The sequence below is a fragment of the Homarus americanus genome, unplaced genomic scaffold (genome assembly GCF_018991925.1).
Source record: "Homarus americanus isolate GMGI-L3 unplaced genomic scaffold, GMGI_Hamer_2.0 scaffold25013, whole genome shotgun sequence".
Lineage (NCBI taxonomy): Eukaryota > Metazoa > Arthropoda > Malacostraca > Decapoda > Nephropidae > Homarus > Homarus americanus.
Window position 1 is genome coordinate 4,217,985 of NW_024722158.1, and position 13,904 is coordinate 4,231,888.

The 13,904-nt window shown below is 43.9% G+C and overlaps 1 protein-coding gene across 1 annotated transcript; it reads left to right on the forward strand.

Moving 5' to 3' along the window:
- The first annotated feature begins 4,627 nt into the window (after positions 1 to 4,627).
- Positions 4,628 to 11,236, forward strand: LOC121862115 (carbohydrate sulfotransferase 11-like). Its single transcript, XM_042360109.1, has 8 exons — positions 4,628 to 5,079; positions 7,609 to 7,703; positions 8,153 to 8,226; positions 8,442 to 8,615; positions 9,040 to 9,175; positions 9,807 to 9,979; positions 10,476 to 10,613; positions 10,869 to 11,236. Exons 1-8 carry the CDS (start codon positions 5,051 to 5,053, stop codon positions 11,091 to 11,093), a joined length of 1,044 nt encoding a protein of 347 aa, XP_042216043.1. The 5' UTR covers positions 4,628 to 5,050; the 3' UTR covers positions 11,094 to 11,236.
- The last annotated feature ends 2,668 nt before the right edge of the window (positions 11,237 to 13,904 follow it).

Genomic DNA, 13,904 nt, shown 5'->3' on the forward strand with positions numbered 1-13,904 from the left:
CACATGGTATTTCTTATCCCTCAGACATGAAGTGAGATGCAGAAATAGTAAGGAAACTGGGATTTATATTTGTGAAGAATTGTTTTTGTTTAGGAAGATCTCTGTACACAATGACATCAACGAGAATAGGTCACCTGCAAGACACTTAATGCTTTGACGACGATGGTTTAAGTCATAACTTGTACATAATTACATGCAATACAGAACGCACATACATTAAGTAACACAAAAACTCCACATGCAAAAATACATGCATAAACACACATACATATACTCACTGTATATTCGCATACAGTACTGTATACACCTTTACCTTTATGCAATCTTTCACGTTCGCATGACACACACACACACACACACATACATACAGAGGTCAAGTTAACCGAGGGATTCAGGACTGGCAGTTTACAGGATAAAAAGCGACCATTCAGTGCATCTGAAGGCTTATCGCCAAAACCAAGATGGTTCCACCAATATGAATTTTACTCTGTGTGTGTGTGTGTGTGTGTGTGTGTGTGTGTGTGTGTGTGTGTGTGTGTGTGTGTGTGTGTGTGTGTGTGTGTGTGCGACGCAACACTGAATAGCAAAATATATCCCTCTCACCCACACCAACACCCCTCTCATTTACACATACCAAACACCCTCTCCCCTCCTTCTATTCCCCCCAACACATTTCCTTAACCCTGTCCACCCACTCGCTTCTCCCGTCCCATAATATTTCTCGACTCCATACACTCTCCCGGACACTGGATTCAGGGAGGAAATGGTCGGAACTTAAGAGGTCGGCGGGGCCAACTAAAATATCTACTGTAGTTAGGTAGTCTGGTGGCCCCCCCCCGCCGCCGCCAGCAAAGACCCGTTTTCCACGAGCGCCGGCGGGCCCACACACACATTTAATGAACCTTACGACGTCTGTCTTCCCCTCACCCCTTCTTCCTCTCTCGCCCTCCTCCCCTCTTGTGTTTCTTTCTACGTGTGAGATAGAATTAAATATCGTAGCTGTTTGAATGAGGTAAAATATCTAACGTTATTACGGTGAGTCATGTTGTGTGTGTATGTATATTTGTGCTGTACACACACACACACACCTGTTTGTACTTCACATACAAATAAAAAAAACTCTCAACTTATGAAAAACAAAATACGTGACAATTTTAATAAAGAGAATCAAAAGGTTTATCCGAACAACGTGAAAAGTTTATGAATTAAATATTGTTGAAAGTTTGTTCATCAGCTGTAAGAAGGAGTTAATCTCTCTCTCTCTCTCTCTCTCTCTCTCTCTCTCTCTCTCTCTCTCTCTCTCTCACTGTGCAAAATATAACAAAGATGATCATAAGTAGAAAAATATTTAAAGAGAGAAAAAGAGAGAGGGAGAGAAGAGAGAATGAGAGTGTGTGCATGTGTTTGTGTGGTGGTGCAGACAATGAGAGAGAGAGAGAGAGAGAGAGGCGTACACTTGTGAGGTGAATCTGCGTTAAGCCCTGATGCCGCAGTGCTGTTCCCACGGTTCACTGTTGTTGCATTTCTATAATGCTGTAATTCGGTTAACGGGACTGTCTGCTCACCCTATGTTGTTTACACTCACCTGTCTGTGTGTGTGTGTGTGTGTGTGTGTGTGTGTATGTGTGTGTGTGGTAATATTGACAGATCTATATGGATTAACCGGCGAGCGTGCAAGTCACCCAGCTATTGTGGTAGCGGTGGTAGTAGAATTGGTGGTGGTAGTAGCTAATAGTAATGGAGGTGGTGGTGGTGGTAGTAGTAGTAGTAGTACAATAAACCAAACAATAAAGAGAGAGAGAGAGAGAGAGAGAGAGAGAGAGAGAGAGAGAGAGAGAGAGAGAGAGAGAGAGAGAGAGAGAGAGAGAGAGAGAGAGAGAGAGAGAGAGAGAGAGAGAGAGAGAGAGAGAGAGAGAGAGAGAGAGAGAGAGAGAGAGAGAGAGAGAGAGAGAGAGAGAGAGAGAGAGAGAGAGTAGAGAGAGAGAGAGAGAGAGAGAGAGAGAGAGAGAGAGAGAGAGAGAGAGAGAGAGAGAGAGAGAGAGAGAGAGAGAGAGAGGAGAGAGAGAAAGAGAGAGAGAGAGAGAGAGAGAGGGAGAGAGAGAGAGAGAGAGAGAGAGAGAGAGAGAGAGAGAACAATGCAGAGGAGTTTGTTGCAAGTTGGTTGGGTAATGTTGAAAGTGCACCACTACTGCAGTCAGCTGGCGCGTCTCACTTGCCCCCCCCCTCCCTTTCCTTCCCTCACCCAGCGAACAACTTCTCATATCTTCCACGTAATCCTAATTTAATTTCCTGCGTCTTCTTCCTACAGGGTTTGATATCCTCCATTTTGCTGGCCTTAAGGTAGGGGGAGGGAGAGAGGGGGTAGTGAGGGGGGCCCGGGTAGCTAATATAACTGGCCTGTGTAGTGTGCACCTTGCCTCCTGCAGGGGTAGTTCCCACGCTACCAGATACTACCTCCTCCATTTACCACCACATTTATCTGTCTCCCCCACACCTTATTCTGCTATATCCTAAATACCTCGTAAGAGAAGGATTCCTGATCATGTTTTGTAACGGCAAGACCTGACACTAGACGGTGTTTCAAACATAATAAAAATGAGATGGATAAGAGACAGTGGTCGGCGCCCCTCACTACACTAGCTGAGGAAGGGACTGCAGTATTCACGATTTTGACCAATGTCGGCACAACCCGGCTCAGCCCCCAACAATTTTTTTGTTTTTCATTTGCTTTATGGACAGTGAAACTGTGCAGTGTCTATGTAGGGGTAAGAGGTGTGGATGAGGCAATTGTGAAGACGGGGGGAGGAAACGGGAGCGGGGGATCTCCTTTACTCTCTACACCTTGACCTTCCCACGAGTTATTACCTGTACCTGTAAATAAACAAATAAATAACAATTTATTAATGAAACACAGCGTCGTCCAGGTATGATGTGGAGACTAACCGATCATTATGGTGGTGTTAGACGGGATCCCCGAGTCCACCAGCAGACACGGGGGGGGGGGGGGGGGGGGGGAGGGGCGGAATGTGAGGGTCAGGGTAGGAGCTTCTCTGTTTATTAATGGATGATCGTTATAGTTTACGTTCGGGCGTCTTACAGAATTTATAAAAGTGTGGTTTGGAGGGGGAGGGGACGGGAGGGGCCGACGAAACTTGGTGGGGAGCGAATGAAGATCTCTGGGAAGGTGGAGGAGGAGGGTGAAGGTGGTGGAGAAGGAGGGTTAGTGAGGAGGAGGAAGAGGGTTGGTGAGGGAGAAGGATGAGGAAGTGTTGGTGAGGGTGGTGGAGAGAGAGAGAGAGAGAGAGAGAGAGGGACGCATGTGTGAGTGTGTGCGTGTGTTGCCTCACCCGGTTTAAGTCAGTCCCCTCCCTCACTCTGCCGCAGTCGCGTTCCCCTCACACACACACCCACACCACACACACATTCTCCTCCTGACCCCGCCACTGAGACACGCTACTGCAACAACCCCTCTCCCCCCTTTTCTCTCCTCCTGCCCCCAAAGTACGTCACTACCCACGACCCCTCCCCCATCTTGCTGTCTCTCCCACCACCTCTTAACTCTCCCTTTGTTATTCTTATCGCCCCCCTTTAAATTATTCTATCCCTTTAATCCCCATAATCTCCCTTTAAATCCTTCACTACTCAATGTCCTTTGTATCTTCTGTAAATCCTGACCCTAAAAATCTTATTGTCTCCTTTTAATCTTACAAGCCCATTTAAATCTTACTAATCCACCCATCAAATTTTATTAACCCCTCCCTGCCTCTACACACACAGGATGTATGCAAGAAGCGGTATAGGTAAAAACAGATACATTTAAAAGGGAGAGTTTGGCGACTTTGCGGGACTGGTGGGGGAGGTGCACACGTGCGGAAAGTGGACAAGGACTCGCCGGGTGTGACTTGCGAAAGGTGTCACTAGTCCACCCGTGCTTGGCTGAATCACCTGTGTGTGTTTGTGTGCGATAGCGATGGAGTGAGACAACAGATACGTTATGGCAGTGATAGTGATTATTGGTGCGACAGTTTAACCTTGCTGGTGCGACAGTTTAACTGTGCTAGTTAATTTTCCACAAGTGTTGGACTGATCACCAGTGCGAGAGGTGCATTTCAGTAACCATATAACAGCTGAACGTAAACACAACCTAATACGAACATTATCACAAAACCAACCAACTATGTAATGTCTATAATGATCAATAAGCACCCCCTCCTTCTCTCACCCCACCTACTAACCCCTCACCCCCACCCACCTAACCTCACCCCACCCACCCACTAACTCCTCTCCCCCACCCACCTACACACCTTCCCACCCACCCACTAGTCCCCCCACCCACCTGTTAATCCCCCCACCCACCTACTAACTTCCTTCACCCCACCCACCTAACTCTCACCCCCAATTCACCTAATTCTCCCCACCCAGTTCATTAACTCCCTTTCTCCTGTCTCCTACCATTGACCCCTCTCCCCCACCTAATTCCATTAACTCTTTCTCCCCCACTCCACCTACGACCCTCTCCCACCCACACCGACCCTCCCCCACCACCTACTAACTCCTCTCTAATTTACTCCAGCTTAACTCCCCCCACCTACCTACTAACCCCCTTCATCCCCCACCACAGCCAAGGAACATGATTTCATATTTAGCTGGAAGACTTTAAGGTTTTCCCCTAACAGCTGATGTTTGTTTACAGTGTGACGAAGGCAACTTAACAGCTGATCTTTGTTGACATTATTGTGACGATGGAAGAATAAAGACCACCCCACATGAGGCCGAATAAACCCAAGGGGAAATTACCTGATCGCAGAGAGAGTGAGAGAAAACCTGCAGGATGACGTGGGTCTTGTGATTACCTACGACGAGGGGGCAGAGACGTGTGCTCAGACGCAGGCGGAGGGAAGGACGTGGGCGAAACAGGAGCAAGAGGAAACGCAGGACGTGTGGAAAAGAAAGGAAAGGACGTTTATATATATATATAGCCATAAGACGTGTGAAAGGAAGAGGAGGAAGACGTGTTTCAGGACGTGGTAACAGGACGTGAGGAAACAAGATGCCAAGACCATCATACGCCAGGGCAAGGTGAGTGTCATCATACCTGTGTAACTGTGGTAGCTGCTCTCCAACTGTCCTCTTTCTCCAACCGTCCTCCATCTATCCTCTCTCCAACCTGTCCTCTCTCATACCGCTAGGATGGTTAATCTTCACTATTAAAATAAGCTATGGGGGCCGGGGGTACAAACGGACAAATCTTCAGCTAATCCGGATCTTCATTATTCATGTAAATTATCAGGATTTAAATATACGTTGCATGTGCTGGAGCTCTGATAAACCCGCACAGTACAGTTCTAACCCAGACACCACCAGCCATGTTAACTATCTGAGAACACGACACATTTACCCCCGTCTGTGTGTGTGTGTGTGTGTGTGTGTTTCATGCGAGGGATCACTTGAAGATTAGACATTCCAAGCTTGTCTCACCATAAGATCAATCACCCTAAAGCTTACCTAACCTAATATAGTTTCTAGAGGATGCGGATGTTACCGATTTATAAAGATTGGAATTTATATAAAACACGCACACACACACACACACACACACACTACCTAACTCTTGATTTAACTATTATATACAGTAAAGAAAAAGGAAACTGGAAAGTAAACAAATCTTAAGGTAATGACGTCAGAGGTGAATGATAGAGTAGGGTAGGTTAGGGTGAGTTAGGGTAGGGTAGGTTGGGTTAGGGTAGGTTAGGGTGAGTTAGGTTATGGTAGGGTAGAGTAGGGTAGGGTAAGGTAGGGTAGGGTAGGGTAGGGTAGGGTAGGGTAAGGTAGGTAGGGTAGGGTAGGGTAGGGTAGGGTAGGGTAGGGTAGGGTAGGGTAGGTTAGGTTAGGTTAGGTGTATAATATCTCGTTACAAGAAATATTCATCGTACGACCATGTGTGAATCCCGACCCTGCCTTCCACATCAGTTAACAACAGTGCAGGAGTGGGCGTGATACCGGGCGGGCGTGGTGGGTGGAGGTGATACCGGACTGGTGTGGTGGGTGGGCGTTGATAGCGGGTCGGCGTGATAGGGGACGGCGTGATAGCGGGTGGGCGTGATAACGGGTAAGCAGGCGGGCGTGAAGGTGGTGGGTGAGACGTACGTTTTCGTCAATAATTCAATATAGAGTTATTCAACCTGAGTCCACCTCCTGGTACACGCCAAGGACACACACACACACCTGAGCGTTACCTTACCTTTAGCTACCGACTGTTGAGTAGACACATAGATAGGTTAGGTTATGATAAGGCTAAGGTTAAGGTTAAAGCTAAGGTTAAGGCTAAGGTTAAGGCTAAGGTTAAAGTTAAAGTTAAGGTTAAGGTTAGGTTAGGTCAGGTTAGGGCCAAAAAATAAATGTTAACCTGGATCTGGCGCCAGTCGGACGAGACACGACGCCGCAAGACTAAAACCTTGAGCATGTTAACGTGGTTTATTGTTGCCACGACACCTGCCTATGTTGCTCTGTGTGTGTGTGTGTGTGTGTGTGTGTGTGTGTGTGTGTGTGTGTGTGTGTGTGCGTGTCTTTGTTGTGTGTGTGTGTCTTTGTTGTGTGCGTGTGTCAGTGTGTCTGTGAGTGAAAAAAAACAAAGAAAGTAAAGAGAGAGAAAGAGAGAGAGAGCGAGAGCGAGAGAGAGCGAGAGAGAGCGAGAGAGAGCGAGAGAGAGATAGAGAGAGAGAGAGCGAGAGAGAGATAGAGTGCCAACCTTCACTTATCCAGGTAGGTAAGTTAGTTAATCAGTATGGGACACCTGTGAAAGGGGGCGTGAGGCAGGTATCGTGACCCTCCCACTATCATCATTCACCCCCATCACCCTTATTATTAGTACACGTCACGGCCGGGGGGGGGGGCTGGATGAGGGGGAAGGAGAGCTGGATGAGGGAGCAGACCTGGATGAGGGGGGGAGGAGAGCTAGATGGGTAGTGGGGTTAATATAAACAGTGAGGGTCAACTGCGAAAGAATAACACAGGTACTGAGGTTGAAGGAAGGAAGGGGTTGGCCCGAGGTCATGGTCGCTGACACACACACACACACTTATGACGTCACCATTACGTCATAGCAGACACTCGTCGATAATCAAGGTGACCATAACCACCAGACTCAGAGGTGCGCCACTGAGTAAACTGTTTTAACCATTTGAGGACGATGATCTAACCCTTTGAGGACGATGATCTAACCCTTTGAGGACGATGATCTGACCCTTTGAGGACGATGATCTGACCCTTTGAGGACGATGATCTAACCCTTTGAGGACGATGATCTAACCCTTTGAGGACGATGATCTAACCCTTTGAAGACGATAATTTTTCTCTTTGAGGACGATGATCTAACCCTTTGAAGACGATAATTTAACCCTTTGAGGACGTTGATCTAACCCTTTGAGGACGATAATTTAACCCTTTGAGGACGTTGATCTAACCCTTTGAAGACGATAATTTAACCCTTTGAGGACGATTATTAATTTAACCCACTGGTCCTTAAAAGAGTTAAAAGAAAATAAATTTTATGATTTAAAAAAAAAAGACTGAGTTATTTTAGTTCTGACTCTTGTGTTTTGACGACAGGGCCAAGCGTTACCCGCCGACCAAGTGGGGAAAAGTAACGTTATGGGCCTTTATCCTGCTGGCTGTATCTACTTTCACCATTATCACCACCTCAGGTAATCTGCTTTATCTACCTTCACTATTATTAATTAGTCAGGTATTGTACTTTGTCTACCTTCACTATTATCACCACCTCAGGTAATCTACTTTGTCTACCTTCACTATTATTAATTAGTCAGGTATTGTACTTTGTCTACCTTCACTATTATCACCACCTCAGGTAATCTACTTTGTCTACCTTCACTATTATTAATTAGTCAGGTATTGTACTTTGTCTACTTTCACTATTATTAATTAGTCAGGTATTGTACTTTGTCTACCTTCACTATTATCACCACCTCAGGTAAACTACTTTGTCTACTGCCATCACCCTCTGTCTCTACCTCCCTCTTGCTCTCACCCTCTCTTTCATTCTTCCTTCCCTTTCCTTCGCAGTCTTTCTTTCTTTCTCTACTCTTACTCTCACCCCCTCACTCTTGCTACCCCTCACTCTCCGTCTCCCCAGGTATCGACTACCAGAGGATCAGTGGCCTAAACTGGATACTAAATCAAGATAAATCCCAGAGTGAAAACGTACAGGTGAGACATAGAGATAGATAGATAGATAGATAGATAGATAGATAGACACAGACAGACAGACAGAGATAGAGAGAAAAGAATAAAGCTAGAATATGCAAGTATAGTTCCTATATAGTGCAGTAAATTATACTATCCTCAGACACCATACTCCACTACCACTACACTACACACACACACACAGAATCAAGCATCAGCCTAACAGGTGAATCACACAGTTCCAGCAGGACTACCCGGCCAACATGGAGTGGGAGGAGGTGCAGCAGAGGCGGGTCCAGCACATGCTTCACGCCTGCTCCTCCCTCAACCTCAACCAGACGCTCGACTACATGGTCCTTAAACACCTACTGGTCGACACGAGACATAAGACCCTCATGTGCTTCGTCCCCAAGGTGAGTAAGTGGACGTCAGGTAGGTTATGGTGGGGTCAGATAGGTGAGTATGGTGGGGTCAGGTAGGTTATGGTGGGGTCAGATAGGTGAGTATGGTGGGGTCAGGTAGGTGAGTAAGGTGGGGTCAGGTAGGTTAGGTTAGGTATCTGGGGGTAGGGTAAGTGGGTAAGGTGGGATAGGGTAGGTGGGTAAGGTAGGCGAGGCAAGGTATAAGTGAAGACAGATTATGACGTCACACTGATAATACTGTATGACCATTAACAAACAAATCACTGTCTCGTATAAATAACAGGTTGGATATACCAACAGTGTATATCATTTGTGTATTTATCGTAATTGTTTTCTGTATTTTCCTCCCGTGTGTGTGTGTGTTAATCCCTACGCCGCCACCACCACCACCACCACGACCTTCCTGACGGTGTAGGTGGCGTGCACGTCGTGGAAGAGGCTGTGGTTCTGGATGGTGGGCCTTCTACAGGATGACGACGACATCATGGACCTGACAAGAGCTCAAGTCCACGGGCCTCTCCTCCCTAACTTGGCCAACACCATGTTTCCAGGTTTGATAACATACAATAGTTTCAAGTTCCATGTTCCAAGTACCATGTGTGGCCTTACAAACCCCTCCTTGTAAAATTTCCCTCCTGTGGCCTTTTCACCTAAATAGTTTTTGTTGTTTATCCAACGCTACACTATATTATCATCCTCCTGATAACATGAACTGAACTCAGACTGAGTCATTTCAATTAGTTTTTTTTCGTTATTTTCCGCTGAATTAGTCTATTTATTAATGAATCACTCGTCACTAACCTTCAACATCTCATCCAAGTCCTTAGTAGTGAAGTAATGTCTTGAAACACTGGACATTTCTTGAGCTCCCCGGTATGTTTCTCTTCAATCTGAAATATATCGTAACATTTCAGTATCTTTGTCTACCAACATCATCTTTCAGGTACAAGATAAAATGGTTAAAAATCTTTGTAATAGATTTATCACCAAGATCCAAGTATTATAATTCGTTATAATACTCACCCAGGCCAATTAAAAGCTTCTACTATTAGCAAATGCGTAATACTACCTGTGTGTATTATTAGTGTTATTATTATTAGTAGTAGTAGTAGTAGTAGTATCTCCATTTTCTCTTTTGGTTCCTTCTGCGTCCATCTTTATCGACTCCTGTTCCTCCCGCAGAAGCTAAGAAAGAGGAGATACTGAGAACATACAAGAAATTCCTGTTCACACGTCACCCGCTGGACAGACTCATCTCAGCCTTCAGTGACAAGCTGGAGAACTCAGACAGAGAGAGCAAGTTCGACTTTCATAAATACGTGGGCCAGGAGGTGGAGATGATGGTGAGAGGCAAGGTGAGAGACGCAGTGAGGTAAGTGAGGGATAGGAAGGGAGAGGAGGCGAGACGAAGTTGTAGTGAAAGGTAGGGAGAGGTGATGATGATGAGAGGGAAGGTGAGAGAACCTGTGAGATGAGATAAGGGCAGAGGGAGGAGACGAGGGGAAATGATGAAGTAAGAGATGTAGCAAGAGGAGGAAGAGAGGTAAAGGGGTGTGGAAGAAGGGAAAGCGCTGGGACAAGTGACATTTTATTGCTTGCGGTCAATAATATTTCACCTGTGACTAATATTTTGTGACCTGCCAATTAATGTAGGCCCTGACTTATGTGACCTGTGACCTGTAATAACGTAACCTGGTGACCTGTGACCTATAATAATAATGTGACCTGTGGCCGATAATGTTACCTAAAATATGCAACCTGTAAGCAATAACATGTGACCCGTAGTGAGATGTGACCGACCTCTTAACACTGTGACCTTTGACCTGTACTAACTGTGATGTATCCCGGCAGGTGACAGGTCTAGGACACAACGTGACCTTCCCGGAGTTCATTAAATGGGTGACGCCCCCCAACGGCACATGGACGGAGGCTCAGAAGAACGAGCATTGGAGACCCATATCAGAGTTGTGTGCCCCCTGTACCGTCCAGGTGGGTGTACTGTACTGTACTGTAGGTCGGTAGGTAGGTGGTAGGCTACCATCTTTATCTTGTACCTATATAAGAAAGCATGATTCGCTCTCACATCACCAGTCATGAGTAATATTCACGTTACGAACTTCAAGAGACTCCCGGCCTTGATGTTTCCATACCCAGTTATGTTAGATACTGGATTGAATTACCCTATTAATGTACAGTAATTCCATTATGGTGATCCGTCTGTAACGTTGGGTATTGTCTCGGCAGTACAACGCAGTGGGGAGGTACGAGAACCTGGAGCAGGAGATGAACGCCACCTTACACTGGCTGGATGTGGGCCACTACGCCAGGAGGTTCCCGCCTCCTGACCGAACCTTCCACGCCGCCGAGCGACGCCACCAATACTTGCAACACCTCGCTTCCGACGACAAGCTACGCTTCCTCAGGACATATCTCCTCGACTTTTTGCTCTTTGGATACGACATGCCTTAATCCTTAACGTGATCTTCTTACAATTCCCTATGCATAAATATTACTTGATCGTCTTTGTCATAACTTGATCGTCTTTGTCATAACTTGATCGTCTTTTGTTGCATTTTGTCATACTTGACCGTCCTATCTTTTCTAATATATATATATATATATATATATATATATATATATATATATATATATATATATATATACCTGTATAGTAAACTTGCCTTGATCGTCCTCTGTGTATCCGTGATGGTATTTTGCTTCTCAGGGACAAACTCACTGTATTAACTTCAACTCCAACCATTCCACCTCCCAGGAAACTACATGTATTTTGTGTGATATATCAATGTGATCGTATTGTCTAACTACACTGTCTTGCGTCTTACTAACTCACACATGACCTGACAGTGATCATCTTTTGTTTTAGGGATAATCCGCCTATAAGAGATGTAAAGCGAATATAATTGTGACATTTAGACTATTTTATTATTATTATTACTTAATTATAAAAATCAGGAGTAAGCCTTAAAACACCAGAATTTTTTTAGTATTGGTAAAGTTAACTTTGTTTATGCCAGCCTTCGTTACAACAATTATATTCACTTCTAGTGTGTAAATTTATCCACATGATCACGCACAAGGACACCTCACACCCAAGTTTTCGAAGATAAATCAAAGGATCAATTATACGCTGTCCCTAAGACGCTTCACGTACACATTACTATTATTTGTCTCAAGGAACAAAGTAACGTATTTATTGCCTCGAGGAACAAAGTAGCGTATTTATTGCCTCAAGGAACAAAGTAGCGTATTTAATGCCTCGAGGAGCGAAGAACTCATGGGGTTTTTCACTCAAGTCTACAATTGTTTTGCCTATATCATAAAACGCAATATTTTTTTATACATGGCTTGGAGTCACTATTTAAGTCATATAAATGAAAAATAAATGGATGGGGAAACAATGTGAAGTGTCTAATGAGCTGAGTTATGGTGAAACTTTTAAAAACGGGTAATATTTCAGTGTTAATGGAAACAGAACCCAGAGCAATATTTAATAATGTTCTGGTCATACTTGTTACTAGTGTCTGTTATAATGAAAACAAAAGTTAATGTTTTTTTTTCAATCAAAAGTATACGAGATTCATATTCATTAATTTTGTGTTTGATGGCTTGGGTAGAACGTCTACTGTTTGAAAATTCCCACGTACGTACAGGAGAGACTGCAGCTCTAAAATTATTTTATACGAATATACATAAACCTGGCTAAACCTAACCTAACAAACACTACTTTAAGAATGCCAGGTTACGTTAGGTTAGGTATGGCCGATTCGTTTCGTCCTGTCCTTGATGTCTCCAACACTGGCCATAGTTACTAACCTATCATGATTGTTGACACAAGACAATGTTTAGGCTACAGGAGGATGCCATGGTAGAGTTATTGCCATGGCTAGTATGATAACTATGGTACTCACACGAGGTTTCCATGGTAGTATTATTGCCATGGATGGTACAAGAAACATGGTAACGCAATACCATGTTAGTACATAACCTTTTACTCCTTGGTTATCAAAGTATTAATGGCAGTATTTCAGAAATATTTAACAGCTCAATTATTTATAAAAAACAGTAATATATTAATATGTACAAAAACGCACAGTTTGGTCTAGTTTTAAGGTGTAGTGTGTAGGCTACGAGCTCTTATGGAGGCTTGCTCAGTCACTATCTAAAAATACAGTTCTTCATTAGTTTTCAGTGAATGCAGTCAGTCGCTCTTATTGCAGTTCTACAGTACAGTTGTGTTTTTTAGAAATCATAACTACTCTCCATACACTCTTACAGCTTTTGGAGAATAGTCACGTTAATACCGTTCTCATATACTGTACATGTTTTGGTGAAAATACTATCGACCTAAAATCCCTCAAACTATAAAAAAAATTCAAAAATATTATACTTCACATATTGGGATTTTAGAAAGGAAAAACTAGTAATTTTAATACAAAAAACCTAGAGTGATTTTGTCCTGTTATATCAGTAATGAGATTTTAATTACATTTTATATTACAGGATTTTGTTCGTTTTCCCGTGTCTTTTGAGTTATAACAACCATAGCATAGGTATGGGGTTAGCGAAGCCACATCCTAGTTCAAAGTTATCATGGCCATAGCCTCTATCTAATATGTAAATAATTAATGTATGCCTAACCTTCTGGAAACTATAAATCCTTACCGTTCTATTCATCCCTATTATTCAGTATACAAGCGTCTTAATATACAGTTTGAATCTTTTGCTGTTGCTTTCACCAATATGCTATTTCTAACGCGCAGAATAATGAAGGAAACTTATAACATTGGGAGCATCGTGGGCGTGGCAATCTGACCCGGGAAATCTAACACGCAAGATACACTGTACAAAACTTGATCGAACATAAATCCTAACGCAAAAAAAATAGCATAAATTATCTAACTTCAGAAATAGTGTAGAGAATCTAACCTAAGAAAGAGAACAGAAAAGATCTAACGTCTGTTATAAAATAAATATGATCTAGCGTAGAGGATCTAGCGTACATTAAAGGGCGTATGGGATCTAGTGTCCATTATACTGTAGAGCGTATAGGATCTAGTGTCCATTAAAGAGCGTATAGGATCTAGCGTACATTAAAAAGCGTATAGGATCTAGTGTCCATTATACTGTAGAGTGTATAGGATCTAGCGTCAATTATAGAGCGTATATAGGAGCTAGTGTCCGAATAGAGCATATTATAGGGACTAGCGTTCAAAAGACCATACAGAATGTGGCGTACGAAACACAATCTAGCTATAGCTT

Coding starts and splice junctions, on each gene's coding strand:
- LOC121862115 (XM_042360109.1), top strand. CDS start 5,051: ATGCCAAGACCATCATACGCCAGGGCAAG. Junction 8,616..9,039: donor TCATGTGCTTCGTCCCCAAG/GTGAGTAAGTGG, acceptor CTGACGGTGTAG/GTGGCGTGCACGTCGTGGAA. Junction 10,614..10,868: donor GTGCCCCCTGTACCGTCCAG/GTGGGTGTACTG, acceptor TTGTCTCGGCAG/TACAACGCAGTGGGGAGGTA.